The 20,823-nt window shown below is 34.9% G+C and overlaps 1 protein-coding gene across 1 annotated transcript in view; it reads right to left on the bottom strand.

Moving 5' to 3' along the window:
• Positions 1-20,823, bottom strand: part of GFRAL (GDNF family receptor alpha like) — a 73,906-nt gene that overhangs the window by 26,987 nt on the left and 26,096 nt on the right. The window contains exon 6 of the mRNA XM_002817023.3: positions 11,070-11,320. Within this exon, the coding sequence (XP_002817069.2) occupies positions 11,070-11,320 (251 nt within the window). The remainder of the gene's footprint in view (positions 1-11,069; positions 11,321-20,823) is intronic.

Raw genomic sequence — 20,823 nt, 5'->3', positions numbered from 1 at the left:
ATCCACCACGATCAAGTTGGCTTCATGTCTGGGGTGCAAGTTTGGTTCAACATAGCCCAGTCAATAAATATGATTCATTACATAAACAGAACTAAAGACAAAAACCACGTGATTATCTCAATAGTTGCAGAAAAGGCCTTTGATAAAATGCAACATCGCTACATGTTAAAAACTCTCAATAAACTAGTTATTGAAGGAACATACCTCAAAATAATAAGAGCCGTCTATGACAAATCCACAACCAATATCATACTGAATGTGCAAAAGCTGGCAGCATTCCCCTTGAACACCAGCACAAGATAAGGATGCCCTTTCTCAGCACTCCTATTCAACATACTATTGGAATTTCTGGCCAGGGAAATTAGGCAAGGGAAAGAAATAAAGAGTGTTCAGATAGGAAGAGAGGAAGTCAAATTAACTTTGTTTGTAGAAGACATGATCCTATATCTAGAAAAACCCATTGTTTTAGCCCAAAAGTGTCTTAAGCTGAGAAGCAACTTCAGCAAAGTCTCAGGATATAAAATTAATGTGCAAAGTGACACAAGGCAAGGTTGCCCTTTCTTAGCACTCCTATTCAACATAGTATTGGAAGTTCTGGCCAGAGCAGTTGGGCAAGAGAAGGAAATAAAGTGTATTCAAATAGGAAGTCAAATTATCTGTGTTTGCAGATGATACGATCCTATATCTAGGGAACACCATTGACTGAGCCCAAAGGCTTCTTAACCAAATAAGCAACTTCAGCAAAGTCTCAGGATACAAAATCAATGTACAAAAATCACTAGCATTCCTATACACAAACAACAGACAAGCAGAGAGCCAAATTATGAACAAACTCGCATTTACATCTGCTACAACAAGAACAAAATACCTAGGAATACAGTTAACAAAGGAAGTGAAGGACATCATCAAGGAGAACTACAAACCACTGTTCAGAGAAATCAGAGAGGATGCAAACAAATGAAGAAATATTCCATGTTCATGGATAGGAAAAATCAATGTCATGAAAATGGTCATTCTGCCCAAAGTAATTTATATGTTCAACACTATTCCCATTAAACTACCATTGACATTCTTCACAGAATTAGAAAAAAGCTATTTAAAAATTCATATGGGGCAAAAAAAGAGCGAAATAGCCAAGACAGTCCTAAGCAAAAGGAATAAATCTGGAGGCATCACACTACCCAACTTCAAACTATACTGTGAGGCTACGGTAATCAAAACAGTATGATACTGGTATAAGAACATACACATAGATACATAGAAGAGAATAGAGAGCTCAGAAATAAGACCACGCAGCTACAACCATCTGATCTTTGACAAACCTAGCAAAAACAAGCAGTGAGGAAAGGAATCCCCATTTAACAAATGATGCTGGGAGTGCTGGCTAGCATATGCAGAAAATTGAAACTGGATCCCTTCCTTACACCGTATACAAAAATTAACACAAGATGGCTTAAAGACAAATGTAAAACCCAAAGCTATGAAAATCCTAGAAGAAAATCTAGGCAATACTATTCAGGACATAGGCACAGGCAAAATTTTCATGATGAAAACACCACAAGCAATTGCAACAAAAGCAAAAATTGACAAATGAGATCTAAACTAAAGACCTTTTGCACAGCAAAATAAACTATCATCAGAGTGAACAGACAACCTACATAGTGGAAGAAAACTTTTGCAATCTTTCCATTTGGCAAAGATCTAATATCCAGAATCTACAAGGAACTTAAACAAATTGAAAAGAAAAAAAAAACAAACAACACTATTAAAAAGTGGGAAAAGGAAAGGAATGACACTTCTCAAAAGAAGACATTCATGTGGCCAACAAAAAAAGCTCAACATCACTGATCATTAGAGAAATGCAAATCAAAACTACCATACAACCATTGTGAAGAGAGTGTGGCCATTCCTCAAGGATCTAGAAGCAGAAATACCATTTGACCCAGCAATCCCATTACTGGGTATATACTCAAAGGAATATAAATCATTGTATTATAAAGATACATGCATGGGTATGTTCACTGCAGCACTATTCACAATAGTGAAGACATGGGATCAGCCATGATCAATGATAGACTGGATAAAGAAAATGTGGTACATATACACCATGGGATACTATGCAGCCATAAAAAGGAATGAGATCATGTCCTTTTCAGGAAAATGGATGGAATTGGAAGCCATTATCTTCAGTAAACTAACACAGGAGCAGAAAACCAAACACTGCATGTGCTCACTTATAAGTGGGAGCGGAATGATGAGAACACATGGACACACAGTGGGAACAACAAATGCTGCAGCCTGTCAGATGGATGGTGGGAGGAGGGAGAGCATCAGGAAGAATAGCTAATAGATGCTGGGCTTAATTCCTAGGTGATGGGATGATCTGTGCAGCAAACCACCATGGCACACGTTTACCTATGTAACAAACCTGCATATCCTGCACATGTATCCCAGAACTTAAAAAAAAAGTTGAAGAAAAAAAAGGAAAATATCTTCAGTCATAAAAGGCCTAGTATTTCTAAGTTAAATAAATTGATTCAATGATGGAGAAAATCTCAGATTAAGAGTATTACCTTATTACACAGTCTATTGTTTAGATTAGCTTAAATTATTAAATGAGAGAGAGAGAGAGGCACAGAGGTAAGGAAGGAAAGAAATAAGGCAAACTTGGGAACTAAGTCAAGAAGAATTTTTTATTGTGAATACTGGCACATGCAACTGATAAAAAGCAAGTACATGAGAAATCTAACACATTTTTAAGAGATTATATTGCCAAAGGAGCCACCAGTCTGCTTGCAAAAGTCTGTGACTGTTAAACTTTAAAACAACTTTCAGTCCTTCAAACTATATGAACAGGGTTTGGCTATGAACATTCCATGTTCCCCGAGGAGGGTGTACTCCGCCAAACCTATTTCAGATATGGCTGTGGAAAAATATGGTCAAGGAAGAACCTTTCAGAGGATAAAATAGGAGCCACAGAAGGTGGTTCTTCACAGATATCTGCTTCACGTTCTCCTTACTGAAATCCACACTGCCAGAGAGGCTGCACAATGCCTATGGTATAGGATCTCACTGTGTGTTACTGTTCTCCCATTTTTCCTGATTTTGAATAGAAGGGTTTTTTTGTTTTGTTTTGTTTTGAGGTTTGCTGTCCCTGATACTATATGTAGGTATATAGTGGGGGTTTGGGTGTGTTAGTGCTTGGTGTCTGTGTCGGGAAGATGGCAATGGGTTGCCTGTCTATTACAAGGTGCCACAACATTTAGCTTGCACATCTTTTAACATTCAGGGCTTTGAGTTCGTGGCTGATGCTGAATAAAAATTTGAAAAACATTAAGATGTCTCCACTGGAGAAGGAATAAGCATATTCTCTGTGTGAAGAGAAAAAGGCAATGGAAATTTGGGAAGAGGAAGGATAAACTCTTGTAGAGACTTACTTGTTGATTAACAATTACAATTGCCTTTCCTTCTGGCACAAAGCTAGACTATAGTTCCCTGTCTCCCTGGAGATAGGTGTGGCCATGTGACTGAGTTGGGGCCAGTGGACCATGAGTGTGTGTGATACGCACTGTTGCCACCATGGAACCATAAAATGCTCCTTTATGACTGTGAGGAAAACCACATTTTTTTATTTTCCTATCCTCTGCTGAGTAGAGAAGACTTAGAGGTCCTATGCTGAGGTAGAGCTGCATGTAGGAAAGAGGCTAGTCCTCTAAATGACCAATATTAATGCTGATTGGACTTAACGCTCCCAAGAAATAAACTTCCATTCTGTAAAGTCACTGAGCTTCTGGAGCTTATTTGTTATATCACAATCTCAAAATCCTAAAGAATATATCAAGTAGGAGGACAGGCAATTGGGTTGGAATCTTAGAAAAGAGGTCTTCCTTGAAGATTGTAAGTCAATATAAGAAGTGACGATGCTATGGCCATGGATGGGATCTCCTTGGGGAAGATTATAGCATTACTTTAGTAGAGAATCTATAGCTGAGTCTTGAAACACAAATATTAATTAGCCAATTGGATAAGCCTACAAAGTAGAAATAAGAGGAGCATTCAGGGTGATCAGAGGAATAGGAGCTAAGGTGTGAGGGGAGTATATCAAGAAAGAAAAGTATATCAATTGTTCTTGAAGGTAGCTTAAAATCCAAATAAGGCAAGGAACTCCAGGCCCTCTGAAATGAGTGTGGTTGATAACCTATGGGAAAGCTGCTTTTGTGAGTGGACCTATACCCAGAAGCCAGACTGGAAAGGGTGGATCAACCTGTTAGAGAAAAAGAAATTGAAACAATGAACCCAGGCAACTCTTCTGGAAAATTTGTCTGTGAAAGGGGAAAAGACAGGCTGCTAATGAATAAGTTGGGTTTATTCGTATCTGTTTTTTTTTTCCTTTTTGTACAAATAGAGATTCTTGAATGTGTTTAAATGAATACTTTAGTTCTATTTCTGGTAGTCTAACAATATTAGAATCATGACAAATCACTCTACCACAAGGCAATGACTAAAAAGTACTGAACAAATTTCAGATGAGATCCTCAAATGTATAGTAGCATTTAATAAAATTCAGCATTCATTTGTTGTTTAAAAGTGATTTGCATTCCATGAATAGAAGAGAACTTCTTTATTCCAATCTGCAGTATCTACAAAAAACTTGTGACAAATGTCAGAATTAATGGTAAATGATGAGATAATTCTCTCAAGATCAGAAACAAGGCAAGGGTGCTCACTATCACCATTTATATTTCACTTTTTTTCTGTAGGTCCTAGATGTTATAGGAAGTGCGGAGGGGGGAAGATTAAAAAAAAGCATGAGCATCGAACAAAAGAAAAAAACTGTGATTATTGAAGAGTATATGGTTACCTAAAAGGAAGAACAAAATAATTCCGTAAATTGTCAAAATCTATGAGTGTTTAACAACTTTGCTACACATGAATTTATGTGTAGAAATCAAATGAATTTCTATAGTTCAACCATGAAGCGTTTGACAGTGTAATCCTGAGAAAATATGACTTTCAATAGCAATTGTAATATTTGGGCCATACCTAGAAATAATTATAGATAGCAAAAGTTATGAAAAAAATTATTTAGAAATTATTTTTCATTGTGAAAGTAACAAAAATTTAGTATAAGACAGAAAAGAAAAATATATATATCTGTGGATTGGAAGGCTTAATATCACTTTTTAGAAAATAGACAAATGTCTGGCAGCAGTTGCAGGATGGCGAAGTGAAGGGGTGTTGGGCAGAGCCCAGCATCAGAGGATGGGGAGCAGGCAGCTGAGTGAGAACTTGCTTGCCCCTAGGAAGATGCGAAATGGCAAGACACAGAAACACACATGTGCTGAGGCTCCAAGCCACCTCTTGTGTGTTTTATTGTTTCATTGAATTTCAAAAACAAAAGCAAAAGAAAATTATTAATAATTTCGACAATGACTGCAGAGCATTAAACCCCAGATTTGGGATTCTTCTGAGCACAGGGCCTATGTAACTACACTGGCCACATGTCCATGAAGCTGGTCCTACTGTCATGTTCTGCCATTATATAATGTGATTTTAGTGGTTTATTGGACATGAGAATTTTTAATCTCTCAATGATTCTCATGTTTAGCAAAGATTGAGAACTGCTCCCTAGAGAGTATCTTGCATGTGTGTATTAAGAAAAATGTACTAAGATGCTCAGGCTACACTATTTACAATTTTTAAAAATGGAAAAAGGCTAACATATGCCAGCTATAGAATAAATAGATGTATTTGCAGTAGAATATTACATAGCAGTAAAACATAAGTCACTAGTTCTACATCACAACATGGCTTCATTTCAGGATACTAAAGGGGCAAAAAATGTGTTTTGAGCATTTATATAATGCTCAAAACATGAAAAACTAAACAACATATTGATTGGATTTTTTAATGTGGCAAAATTAGAAAGGGAAGCAAGGAATTAATAAACACTAATTTCTGTATTGGGAAAGAAAAGAATGTGATGTTGAGAGGCACTTAAAAGAACTTCAAAAATCATGACAATGTTATTTTTCTTTAACTGAATGATAAATATAATTATTCTTCATAATTATATTTATATTATAAATTTTGTTTTCTGACTATTAATCATGTAGTGAAAATTATCCTTTTAAAAAGCAATGGAAATTATCCAGTTGAGGAAGAATGGTTGAATATTCAAAAAATGATTTTAAAACTTTGCTCTTTACATCACTCAGATAACACATAGTAGGGTCCAGTCCCAAGCCCAAGGCTATGACCCACCAGGTCATCATTTTGTCATCAGGATCATTAAGGAGGGATGCAGATCAATGAGTCTTCACATATCCACACAAACAGCTGACACAGGCAACAAAAGTGTCATTTACTGAGACTAAAGAAGCAGGATATTTTAAGCACAGTAGAGGAGTAGGTAAGAAGAAATAGAATATTTCCAACAAGTCACTGAAAAGACGTTCTATATTATTTATAATAAAAATACAAATTAAAAATATTGAAACTTTCTCATTAAAATATAATTGGAACAAACTTTTTTTTTCAATTTCTACCAAATTTAAAAATGCACAAATCTTGTGGTCTAGTAATTCCACCATTTGAAACTTATTCTATTTAAATGCCAGTACATATGTGCAATAACATTTATTGCAGCAATGTCTGTAAAAATAATTGCATTCAAACAAAATATCCACATAAATAGGAGATTAGTTAACAATTATGATATAGCTCTACTATAAGATATGACATGATCTTTAAAAAGAATTAAGCTACCATGTATGTAAATACTTGGAAATGGGTCTACCATATATTTTTTAAGTTTAAAAAGCAAGCTGTAAAGCAATAAGTATAGTTTGATTGCCTTAAAAAATGTGTGTGTGTGTGTGTGTGTGTGTGTGTGTGTGTATCAGAGTAAAGGAGACATGTTTGGGTATATACAAGGTATTCAAAGTATGTATGTATTACAAGTAAAGAAAAAGTTCAGGAGAATATACACCAACCTTATTAACATTGGTTATCTCTTGAGAATGGGATTATTTCTGTATTCTTTAAATTTGTTTAAGCATGTATCACATGCTTTTTTTTATTGTATTGCTATGTTTTCCATCTCTTGTAGAATTTACTAAGCAGAGGTTTTCTGCTTTTTCTTAATCCTCTTTCTCCTCCTCCTCTACCTTCCCTCTTTTGTCTCCTACTTCTTCTTCTTCTTCTTTTCCTCCTTCCTGTTTCCTCTTCTTTCTCCCTTCCTCCCCCCTTCTCCTCCTCCTCTCCTTTCTCTCCTCCTACTTCTTCTCCTTCTCTTCCTTCCTGTTTTCTCTTCCTTCTCCCTTCTTCACCCCTCCTTTTCCTCTTCCTCCTTTTCTTTCTCCTTTTTCTTTTAATTATCCACATGGAGGATCTGAATATTTTGGGTCAGAATGGTGGTATTTCATATCTCTTTTAGTTGACTATACAACTGGTATTTAAAAAAAAAAAAGCTCTGGGAAATGCAAAAAGAACATTTCTATCAGCTTAAGGTATACCCTCCCACTCCTTCGGTATAACAGACTGAAAACAATAATGGATCCTTTAATCCTTCCCGTGTTGATGGTCCTCTGTCTCTTAACCAACTTCTCTCTCTTCCACGGCTCTCATTTCCCTATTAGCTCTAAGGGCCACAAATTTGTTCTGTGCTACAGATTATCACAGACAAGTAAGTTTGTTGTGAATCCATAGGTCAGTATGTAAGTGGAGGTTGGTGACAGACGCTTTGTTCATGGTTTGTTCAGGATGCTCTTCTGCCTGAGTCTAGTCCTGCACACAGGACCGGATAAGGGCTCTTCAGTGCATTTTCCAAGCTTAGTTCTCAGAACAGAGCTACAAGTTCAGACTAACAGGACTTTGGAGCATATGGAACAGATATAAGCTTTTTGTTTTGTTTTGTTGTTGCTGTTTTTTTTTTTTTCATTATCATTTCACAAACAGGAGAACATAGTGGGCTCCAAGTCAACCAGCCAGGGTCATGACTATACCACACTCAATGTAGAACCCTGGGCAAGCTATTTAATCTCATAAATTTATTTCCAGAAAACATTTTTGTTCCAAGAAAGTGTTTTTGAAACTTCAGCGAACAACATGTTAGTAAGTCTTAAAATAATTTAGTGGGTAGTGGTCAGCACTGGGGAACAATAGAATAAAGCAATAAAAATTTTTAACAAATGAGTATATTGCATAAAAAAGAGAGTACAGTGCTAATATAAACATGTATTACTTACTGTGGCCTAAGCTCAAATGAGTTTGAGAAACAATGCATTTAATTAAGCAAATGTGACAAACTGAAAAGCCTCCCTTCACGGTCCTCTCAGTTCCACTCAGTTCTGACCCTGGCCCTTTCGAGTAAAGAAAGCAGAAGCTAAAGGGTTTTAGAAACATACTGTAATGACTGATCTTTTGAAAATTCGTGAGAGTGCTAGGCTGATGTGAGAAGTCAGGGCAATGATGAGAGACATACTTCCTTCAGAAAATGTCCTTGTGCTACTTTCATATATTTGAGGCAATGGATAAGGATTTGTTAGAATTAGCAAGGCCTAAGGATTTGGTTTCTGGTTTTGTTTGGAATTTTTGCTATTAATTCAAGTATAGTCATCATTCCATATCTGTGAGTTCTGCACCCATCGACTCAACCAACTTTGGATCAAAATATTTGAGAGAAAAAAAAATTTTAAAAAAACAGCACAATGATAAAATATAATATGAAAGTAAAAGATACATTATAACGATGATTTACATGGCATTTATATGTAAATCATGTATTAGATATTATAAGTATTCTAGATATTATTTAAAGTATATGGGAGGATATACATAGGTTATATGCAAATACTACACCATTTTATATCAGGGACTTGAATATGAACAAATTTTGGTGTCCATTTGAGTCCTGGAACCAATTCCCCATGGATACCAAGGGACAATTCTACCAAGAACTGTGACCAAAGGCCTTTGAGTTTCCTTTAATTCTATAATCCTGTCATTTGAAATTCCTAGTCTTAGTAGGTAATATTTGGAGCAAAAACTTCCTCTTCCTAGGTGAGTAAAGAAAAGTGAAATCATTTTGAATTTTCATTTTTTAAAGCATTCATATAGTACTTTAATGTTTATGGATTTTTAAATATCTATTTTTAGTGCCTCTGCAAATTTTTTGCTCTGAAAAGGTTATAGTAAGCAAACCCTATAAAAATTGAACACAATCATTATTGTATTTGAGAAAAACAGATTCAGAACTAAAATTAGGATGTTTAGACCTATATTTTTAGAGAATTTTTGCCAAATGAATTGAATCATTATTAACCTGTAGAATCAACATTTTTCTTCATACCTTGTAATATTAGAAAGAACCTATAAATAACCATTATTATATAACTGTATATATTACTATAAGTTTAATTTGGTTAATACCAAATTGGTTATTTGGTATTTTCCTGCTGTAATCATATGAGCCATTCATTATAAGTACTTTCAGTTTCAACAGAACTAATGTTAATAAGAGAGGAAAATTAGAGAATATGACTTATACAACACTTCAATTCTTCTCTGTATCGTGATTTCAGTTGAAATATATCCGTAGTGTTAATTATAGAAATTGTGGATATTCCACAAAAACCACTGTCAAAATCAAAACCATAAACTCTGAGCCTTATGCCTATTACAAATCACAATTTTTATCACATTGGCTAATGTGCATCTCCTAGGTATCTGTAAAGAAAAATAGAAATATAAATGTGTAAATATGCATCTGTATATAGATATAGTACAAATATAGATATAGATGTAGGTATAGATCTATGTCTGTCAACCATTTTCAATAAATATAAAGATTTGGTTTGCTATGAAACAGTAACTATCCATTACTTCCTTCTAGAAACAGTACCTGCAGATATAGTAGTTACAGCTAGGGATCTAGGGGTAGGGGCTTGGGGAAGTTTGGGGACGTCGATGGTTGCGTGGTCGAACCCTGAAGATGGATAATAGGGAGGTTTTGAATTATTACATGATCACATCCTTAGGTTCTTCTCCTTAAGACTCACAAAAGTCCTTCTTGACCGTTAGCTCACTTTGAGATGCTGAATAAATTATTTAAATTCCTAAATATCAATTTTCTTGTCCCTAAATTAAACAATAACTTTGGAAAATATGTTTTCCATCTCATCATTATAGGTTGATCAGCAGACATGTTAAAGACCAAGGGGAGAAAAACTAAATTGAAGAGTGAATATATTGTACATAGGCCAGGACAGCAAATTATAGTAGGTTGTTAGAGGAATGATACCTGATTAATCTGACCTTGAATATTCATATCCTTATGTAGTCCACTCCCACAGTGACTCTGAGGTTGGCCATTGTGATTTGCTTTGTTCAGTGAAATATTTACAAATGTGACAGTAGCAGATACTAGACAGCTACACAATGGGGTTTAGCCATTAGGAACTCTTCTGCTTCCACGTAAGAGCTTTTGGCTATATTGCTGAAGATGTCATATTGAAGTGAACCACACCATACCAGAAAATGGTGTCTGCTAATACCACCTTGGACCAAACAGCCTCAGCCGAGCCTAAAGTTACCAGATGACTATAGGCACATGAGTGACCCCCCCAAAAGACCATCAGAAGAGTCATCCAGCTGAGCCAAGTCCAATGTGCAGAATTGTGAGCAAATAAATGGTTATTGATTTAAGCCATTGTTTTGTTACTTAGTATAGATACTTGTGGTTTGTTATGTAGCAATAGATACTTGATATATCCATTTATCTGATAGAATAAACCTTCTATGCTTTTGATATTGAAAGCAATAAATGATAATTAAGAGTGACCTATCATATAAATTTTAAAAATGTACTATTTTCAAGTAAGTGAGTAAAATAGCAAATACACAGAACATAATCAGAAAGCAAATTTTCAAATGCAATACCAAACACAAAAATGTCTGTGCTGGATTACCTCTTTGTACTGTACAGGCAAAAACAAAATAGATAGATAGATGGATAGATAGATAGATAGATAGATAGATAGATAGATAATTTTAGTTGGGGAACTTACTGAAACATGATTTTCTATGAAGCATGTGCTGGAAAATCTTACACAAAGATTCCTCACTTTGTGTAATGGTCCTACAGGTACATTGCACTTGAAGGACCGTCCCAAGGATATCTATGTAAGCAGCTTTGCAGTCATCACTTCCTGAACAAGTGAGATCCTGTTTGCTTAAGGTGCTAATGCAATTCTCATCTTCATGGCACTTTCTAGTCACTCGCTGCCAGCATTTTGACTGAAATGTTCTATAGTGCCTCCTAGAGAAAGAGTGAAGAAAAATAATTAGTTTTGAATAATATTATTTCACATTAACATGTGATTCCCCTTCACCTAATGAAAGACATAGAACACAATGCCTTTGAGATGCCAGTACATAGTTGAAAAGTAAATTTGCAATTTGAAAAATCACCATAGGGAGTGTGGAAGAAATTGTAGAGTAATCTTGTGAATTATTGTCCCTTTTTTGTGATGAAAGACAGCAGTTAAGTTGAGGATTCCATGGATGGATTCTCCTTTATTACCAATTTTATTCCAACGTATGAAGATTTGAGGCATGAACTGCTTCAGAGATTTATTGGCAATTTTTTATTCTGAATATAGTTTTGTGGCTAGCCTTTGGCCAATGTGTCACACCAAGTGATTTCAAATAAGGTATTTGACCTTTCAAGTCAGTTATCCCACAGGATGGGAGGTGATTTATACTTTCTCAAGAGACTAAACAGACTAATTAGAATTTATAATATGTTGTGAGGTATAAGATTTCTGACTATGTATTTGATTGTTGCTATAATAAAATTGAATAAAAGTCTGGATAATGTACACTAATTTCATTTTTGAATTTTTTACAATAAGAATATATTTTTATTAATGAATGCAAGAATAAAATTCTTTCAATTTAATATTTGTCACCTAAAATTGCTTTTTACTCTGTCTTGAATAGGTTGACATCAAACATGTATGAAAGTCCTATAAGTTCATGACATTTTCATGAAGTTATTTGTCCACATGGATGCTGCTATGTTAAAAAACCAAAGTCACATTGTTTTTAATAATTAAATATTTAAGTCATCTTAAGGATAAGCTTTTAAATATAATAGTGAAGATTAATTAATGTATATTAAATTTATAATAAAGGAAATACTGCAAATTTTCTGAACATATAATTATTAGGCCAGCAGAACAAACATATTCCTTCAATGCTGTTAAGGGTTACATATAAGATATCTTCTAAATGTAAGTTTTGGAAGTATTGATTGTCATTCAGGTAGAGAATGTATCTGTACCTACATGCTATTTATTCATTTTAAATATATTTTACTAAGTTTAAATTGCATGGTTTATCTACTTATACATAAGTAGATAAATTTTCACTCAGGAAAAACACCATGAAATTTTGCCAAAATGATGAACTAAAGAATATTTAATTAAAAATAAAATACTACTTTGGTACACTGGATTCCAAAATTATTTGAAATGTAAATGGACTAAAGTCTCCAATTAAAAGACATAGTATGGCTGAATGGATTAAACAGATTAAAAATAAAAAGAGCCAATGATCTATTACCTCTAAGAAGCATATATCATCTATAAAGAAACACATAGATTGAAAAATAAAGGGATGGAAAAAGATATTCTATGCCAATGGAACCAAAAAAAGAAGCAGGAGTAGCTATACTTTAATTAGACAAAATAGATTTCAAGAAAAAAACTATAAAAAGAGATAAACAAGGTGATTATATAATGATAACAGATTCAACTCAGCAAGAAGATATAACAATTGTAAATATATATGCACCCAACACTGCAGTACCTAGACATGTAAAGCAAATAGTATTAGACCTAAAGAGAGAGACTTCAACATCTCACTTTCAGCATTGGACAGATCATTCAGACAGAAAATCAACAAAGAAACATCAGTCTTAATCTGCACTATAGATAAAATGTACCTAATAGATATTTACAGGACATTTCATACAACAGCTGAAGAATACACATTATTCTCCTCAGCACGCAGATCGTTGTAACTGATAACTCATATGTTAGCTAAAAAGCAAGTCTTAAAATTTTCTTTTTTTTTTTAGAAAAACTGATAGAATTTTATTTTTTTAACCTAATATTTATTTTTTATTTTATTTTATTTTTTTAAAATTTATTTATTTATTTATTTATTATTATTATTATACTTTCGGTTTTAGGGTACATGTGCACAATGTGCAGGTTAGTTACATATGTATCCATGTGCCATGCTGGTGCGCTGTACCCACTAACTCGTCATCTATCATTAGGTATACCTCCCAGCGCTATCCCTCCCCCCTCCCCCCACCCCACAACAGTCCCCAGAGTGTGATGTTCCCCTTCCTGTGTCCATGTGTTCTCATTGTTCACTTCCCACCTATGAGTGAGAATATGCAGTGTTTGGTTTTTTGTTCTTGCGATAGTTTACTGAGAATGATGATTTCCAATTTCATCCATGTCCCTACAAAGGACATGAACTCATCATTTTTGATGGCTGCGTAGTATTCCATGGTGTATATGTGCCACATTTTCTTAATCCAGTCTATCATTGTTGGACATTTGGGTTGGTTCCAAGTCTTTGCTATTGTGAATAATGCCACAATAAACATATGTGTGCATGTGTCTTTATAGCAGCATGATTTATAGTCCTTTGGGTATATACCCAGTAATGGGATGGCTGGGTCAAGTGGAATTTCTAGTTCTAGATCCCTGAGGAATCGCCACACTGACTTCCACAAGGGTTGAACTAGTTTACAGTCCCACCAACAGTGTAAAAGTGTTCCTATTTCTCCACATCCTCTCCAGCACCTGTTGTTTCCTGACTTTTTAATGATTGCCATTCTAACTGGTGTGAGATGGTATCTTATTGTGGTTTTGATTTGCATTTCTCTGATGGCCAGTGATGGTGAGCATTTTTTCATGTGTTTTTTGGCTGCATAAATGTCTTCTTTTGAGAAGTGTCTGTTCATGTCCTTCGCCCACTTTTTGATGGGGTTGTTTGTTTTTTTCTTGTAAATTTGTTGGAGTTCATTGTAGATTCGGATATTAGCCCTTTGTCAGATGAGTAGGTTGCGAAAATTTTCTCTCAACCAAAAAGAGTCCAGGAACAGATGGATTCACAGCCGAATTCTACCAGAGTTACAAGGAGGAACTGGTACCATTCCTTCTGAAACTATTCCAATCAATAGAAAAAGAGGAAATCCTCCCTAACTCATTTTATGAGGCTAGCATCATCCTGATACCAAAGCCGGGCAGAGACACAACAAAAAAAGAGAATTTTAGACCAATATCCTTGATGAACATTGATGCAAAAATCCTCAATAAAATACTGGCAAACCAAATCCAGCAGCACATCAAAAAGTTAATCCATCATTATCAAGTGGGCTTCATCCCTGGGATGCAAGACTGGTTCAATATATGCAAATCAATAAATGTAATCCAGCATATAAACAGAATCAAAGACAAAAACCACATGATTATCTCAATAGATGCAGAAAAGGCCTTTGACAAAATTCAACAACACTTCATGCTAAAAACTCTCAATAAATTCTGTATTGATGGGACATATCTCAAAATCATAAGAGCTATCTATGACAAACCCACAGCCAATATCATACTGAATGGGCAAAAACTGGAAGCATTCCCTTTGAAAACTGGCACAAGACAGAGATGCCCTCTCTCACCATGCCTATTCAACATAGTTTTGGAAGTTCTGGCCAGGGCAATTAGGCAGGAGAAGGAAATAAAGGGTATTCAATTAGGAAAAGAGGAAGTCAAATTGTCCCTGTTTGCAGACGACATGATTGTATATCTAGAAAACCCCATTGCCTCAGCCCAAAATCTCCTTAAGCTGATAAGCAACTTCAGCAAAGTCTCAGGATACAAAATCAATGTACAAAAATCACAAGCATTCTTATACACCAACAACAGACAAACAGAGAGCCAAATCATGAGTGAATTCCCATTCACAATTGCTTGAAAGAGAATAAAATACCTAGGAATCCAACTTACAAGGGATGTGAAGGACCTCTTCAAGGAGAACTGCAAACCACTGCTCAATGAAATAAAAGAGGATACAAACAAATGGAAGAACATTCCATGCTCATGGGTAGGAAGAATCAATATCGTGAAAATGGCCATACTGCCCAAGGTAATTTACAGATTCAATGCCATCCCCATCAAGCTACCAATGACTTTCCTCACAGAATTGGAAAAAACTACTTTAAAGTTCATATGGAACCAAAAAAGAGCCTGCATTGCCAAGTCAATCCTAAGCCAAAAGAACAAAGTTGGAGGCATCACACTACCTGACTTCAAACTATACTACAAGGCTACAGTAACCAAAACATCATGGTACCAGTACCAAAACAGAGATATAGATCAATGGAACAGAACAGAGCCCTCAGAAATAACGCCACATATCTACAACTATCTGATCTTTGACAAACCTGACAAAAACAAGCAATGGGGAAAGAATTCACTATTTAATAAATGGTGCTGGGAAAACTGGCTAGCCATATGTAGAAAGCTGAAACTGGATCCCTTCCTTACACCTTATACAAAAGTCAATTCAAGATGGATTAAAGACTTAAACGTTAGACCTAAAACCACAAAAACCCTAGAAGAAAACCTAGGCATTACCATTCAGGACATAGGCATGGGCAAGGACTTCATATCTAAAACACCAAAAGCAATGGCAACAAAAGCCAAAATTGACAAATGGGATCTAATTAAACTAAAGAGCTTCTGCACAGCAAAAGAAACTACCATCAGAGTGAACAGGCAACCTACAAAATGGGAGAAAATTTTTGCAACCTACTCATCTGATAAAATTTTCAAAAAATTGAAATCATATCAAGTATTTTCTCTGGTGACAATGGAATAAAACTAGAAATCAATGACAAGAGGAACTTTGAAAACTATACAAATACATGAAAATTAAATAATATGCTCCTGATTGTCCAGTGTGCAAATAAAGAAATTAAGAATAAAATTTAGAGTTGTATTAAAACAATGAAAATGGAAGAACAACATACCAAAACCAATGAGATATGGAAAAAGCAGTATTAAGAGAAAAGTTTAGAGAAATAAGCACCTACATCAAAAAAGTAGAAAAACTTCAAATAAACAACTTAGAAACACATCTTAAAGAACTAGAAAAGCAAGAGCAAACTGAACCCAAAATTAATAGTAGAAAATAAATATGAATAAATATCAGAGCAGAAATAAATGAAAGTGAAACAAAAAAAATTCAAAAGATTAACAATGAAAAGTTGGTCTTTTGGAATGATAAAATCTCCAAACCATCAGCTAGGCTAATAAAAAGAGACAGAAGACCCAAATAAATGAAATCAGAGATTAAAAAGGAAACATTACAAATGATGCCACAGAAATTCAAAGGATCATTGGAGTCTACTATGAGCAAATATATGCCAATACATCAGAAAATCTAAAATGAATAAGTGAATAAATTTGTAGACACATACAACCTACCAAGATTGAACTATAAAGAAATCCAAATCCTGAACAGACCAATAACAAGAAATGAGATCGAAGCTATAATAGAAAGTCTCCCAGCAAGGGAAAACCTGGGACATGATGCTGAATTTTACCAAACACTTAGAGAAGAACTAATACCAATTCTACTAAAAATATTTCCAACAATAGAGGAGGGAATACTTCCAAACTCATTCTTTGAGGCCAGTATCACCCTAATACCAAAACCAGACAAGACATACCAAGCAAGGTAAACTACAGGCCATTTTCCTGAAGAACATTAATGCAAAAATCCTCAACAAAATCCTAGCAAACCAAATTCAACAACACATTAAGATTTTTCATCATGACCACATGGGATTTATCCTAGTGATACAAGGATGGTTCGATATATGCAAATCAATCAGTTTGATACAGCATATCAACAAAATGAAGGACATAAAACATGACCCTTTCAATTGATGCTGAAAAGCATTTGCTAAAGTTCTCTACAGTCCTTCATGATAAAAGCCTCAAAACCAGGGTATAGAAGGAATATACCTCAACAGAATAAATGCCATATATGACAGACCAGACCAATAGCTAGTATCATATAGAATGGGGAAAAACTGAAAGCTTTTCCTCTATGATCTATAACGAGACAAGGATGCCTACTTTCATCACTATTATTGGACATAGTGCTGGAAGTCCTAGCCCAGCAATTAGACAAGAGAAGGAAAAGAAAAGGGGGGGCATCCAAATTAGAAAGGTAGAAAAATTTGTTTGCAGATTATAGAATTTTATATTCGAAAAGACCCAAAGACTCCACCAAGGAACTCTTAGAACTGATCAACAAATTCAGTAAAGTTGCAAGATATAAAATTAACATACAAAAATCAGTAGCATTTCTATATGCTAACAGCAAACAATCTGAAAAACAAATCTTCAAAGTAGTCCCATTTACAATAGCTACAAACAAAATAAGATACTTGGAATATGTCTAAATGTCCAAAAAAGACTAAGCAAATTAATTAAGCTACATCCATGCAACGGCATACTCTATAGCCATTCAAACATTTGAGAATTTTCTTTTTTTCAATTTATTCTAAGAAAAATGAGATAGATGTGCAGAACATGTAGGTTTATTACATAGGTATGCATGAGCCATGGTTGTTTGCTGCACCTATTGACCCGTCCTCTAAGTTCCCTCCCCTCCTCCCCGACTCCTTAACAGACCCTGATGTGTGAATTTTCTTATATTCAATTATGGAAAGAACTTTAATCCAAATTTAGGGAAAAATAACAAAAATAATGTATAGAGAAGTATATAATATGATGTCATCTGTTTTAAACCAATTAAATAAAGAATACATACATATTTAAAAGTATTTAGAATGTTTTCTAAGCAAATACCTTGTCATTACTTTTTTAAGTTAATATATAAAAATATAATGTATTATAATTTTCTGTAAATACCCAGACTTTTGTGAAATTGGCAAGACATAATCTCACCTCCCAGAGGGTATCTGTACTAGAGAAAGGTAATTGAGAAATGGCCCTTAAATTGTCCTCTTTGGCTGTTAAAAAATAAAGGAATTTCAAAGCCCATCGTGAATTGAAAAATTTGGAACAGGGACAGAAATTGTATTTTAAAATTGAAGTGACCTGTTTTGCCTATGTACAGGCTCTTCTGCAAAAAACGTAAGTATCATAAAGGGCTTAATATTCTCATTGAAGAGGTGGTTTTCCACTTGGAGATTTGTTTTTCATCTGAATTACATTAACAATAATTTAATATAAACACTGGAAATCTCCCTAAGGCAAAATGTGCTCAGGAAAATGATAGGATTTGTCTTTTCACATTGACTACTAATATTATATAACATTTCCATCACCTCTATAAAGCACTCATTAAGGGACTATTTGCACATAGTGAAAGGAAATTGAAGACATACAGTCCTTACACTTGAACTAATCTAAGAAAGAAATTACATGAGAAGAAATACATATATGTATACTACAATATAAAAATTAAGTGTGCAATATTCAAAAGTGAGAGGAAGGGAGATGACGTTTTTTGAGTGCTTATCCCACTCCAGACCTCACACCAAACATTTTGAAAAGGTGGTTAAAGCTGGGGGTCCTTGTTGAGGAAAATCATCAACTCTGTGCCAGTCCATCTGAGAAGGTGTTGATACCAAGGGGAGGTTAGTGTAAGAGTGTGTGCTTCAGAGTCTATCACAGGAATTCTCAAGGACTATAGCAGCAGAGCCATCACGTGCTATTAAAATATTCTCTTTGATGTGGATGCTCAGAAATACCATGCTTTGAAGGTTGAATGCTAATGGCTTCCAGATAATTAGCACCTCTAAAGCCCTGGCACTGGAATCAGGCAAAGCTGGGTACCCACCTGTGAATAAATCTGATATTTTTATAGTGATTTTGCTATTGAAACAATGGTGCCCCCTGGCCCTGGCTGGTTAAAATATTATTAGGTTTCATTGTTGATGTAGGAATATGATAGTTAGAAAGGCAGAATAGTAATAGATTTAGTTCATTTGATGTGAGAAAAGTAGTGTAATCAAATGTTTGATATTTCATTGATTTCATATTTCAATGATTTCAGAAGATACCATTATTTTATGTACAGCAACAGTAACAACAAAAAAACACCTGTTGGAACTTAAATTATGACAAATGTCTTTGTTATTGACTCTAAAAATTTATTTAAAATATGTCAGGGATTTTAAAATGTGTAAAAAGGAATCGCATCTTAGAACAATGAAATGTAGTATTTCTCTAATAAGGATTTTTGAGATGACAGATGAGTTTGAGAAACCTAAATTGCATTATAAAAAGTATTTTGTCACTGCCTTTATTATTCACTCAAGAACAATAAATAATAAGCCTTAAAAGAACTGACACACATTTGCATGAAAAATTCTTGAATACAATTTTAAGAATCTTGATATCCTATGTGATAAGTTGACGAAATATGTCAATGCTCTAGGACTCTGCTTAGCTCTTTACCACTTATTTCATAGAATGTGTGCTATAGGGAAGCAGTTCTTTTTAACAAATGTTTACAAGATCTGGAACTACTTTGCCAGTTAGAGTGACTGAAAATAAGAGTAGACATAGTTAAAAAGCTAAAAGAAAGAATTTTACTAAGAACCTTCAAGAAGTTGATATCATTACTTTTTGTGGTTTTTTTGCCAGTGGTTGAAACAAGGGGACAAATATGGCAAATCACACACTAAGCCACCTACATGTCCGAAGCCCTAGGCAGTGTCCCTCAAGCCCTTATATGATATAAGCCTGTTCACACCCACTCAGTTAACTCTCTTATCTCGCCCCTATTTCTCTCCCCTTTGCACACTCTCCCCTCACTGCTTTTCTAAAATGCCACATACATGTTTTCCTAAGCACTGGCTGGTCAGTTCGCTTAGTATCTCCTCTCTCAGTATCTACTGTTTGCCTAGTGTTGTTTGCCTTGAAACAACACATACATTTTTAATTTAATACCTGTCTTCTCTCTGGACTATAAGATCCATAGGCATTTGTTTTCCTTATTCACCACTGCCTAGAGTAGTAGTAGGTGCTTGATAAACCTTTTTTGAATTAATAAATAAACGACTAACATTACTCCCCCAAGAATTAAAGGTGTGAGGTTAGAAAGAGGAGAATGAGTACATTTCTATGGTCATGGCATACATGTGTGCTAGGGATGTCCAAATCCTACTTTTATAGAGCATCCTTGACATAAGTAACTCCAAAAAAGACTCCATCTTAGATTTCATACGGTGCTTTTCCAACAGGGACAAAATATTTTGCTAAATAAAGAAGACTGCATCCAACCAGATAAGGACATAAACAAGCATACTCTTCCACTATCAGTCCTTTCAAGAGGACTCTGTGACCATAAAGAGAGTAGGACTTCAGCAGCTCAAAATGGCCATCTTAGCTGACACCGTCTTGCTGTCGCTCATAAGCACGCAGCATCTGCTGCCAACTTTTCTCCCCACATCAGACTCTTCCTTGCAAGATCGATGGACAGCCCAGATAAGACCAGAAGAATCTTTGTTTTTGTCACTCTTCCTGGACTTGTTCGTTAACCCTTTTCTCTATCCCTTTTCTCTTAATGTTAAATGTTACTTTGTTGTGGAATGTTTAACCTATAACCCTTATATATTGATTAAGTATACTATTATGTATGGTTTGCAATATTGACTGATTTGTGGAGTGGCTTGAGCCTGTGTACCCATGGCTC

This window comes from Pongo abelii, chromosome 5, assembly GCF_028885655.2.
Source record: "Pongo abelii isolate AG06213 chromosome 5, NHGRI_mPonAbe1-v2.0_pri, whole genome shotgun sequence".
Taxonomy (NCBI): Eukaryota; Metazoa; Chordata; class Mammalia; order Primates; family Hominidae; genus Pongo; species Pongo abelii.
Note: the sequence above shows the minus strand (reverse complement) of the source record. Positions and strands in the feature narration are given on the sequence as shown.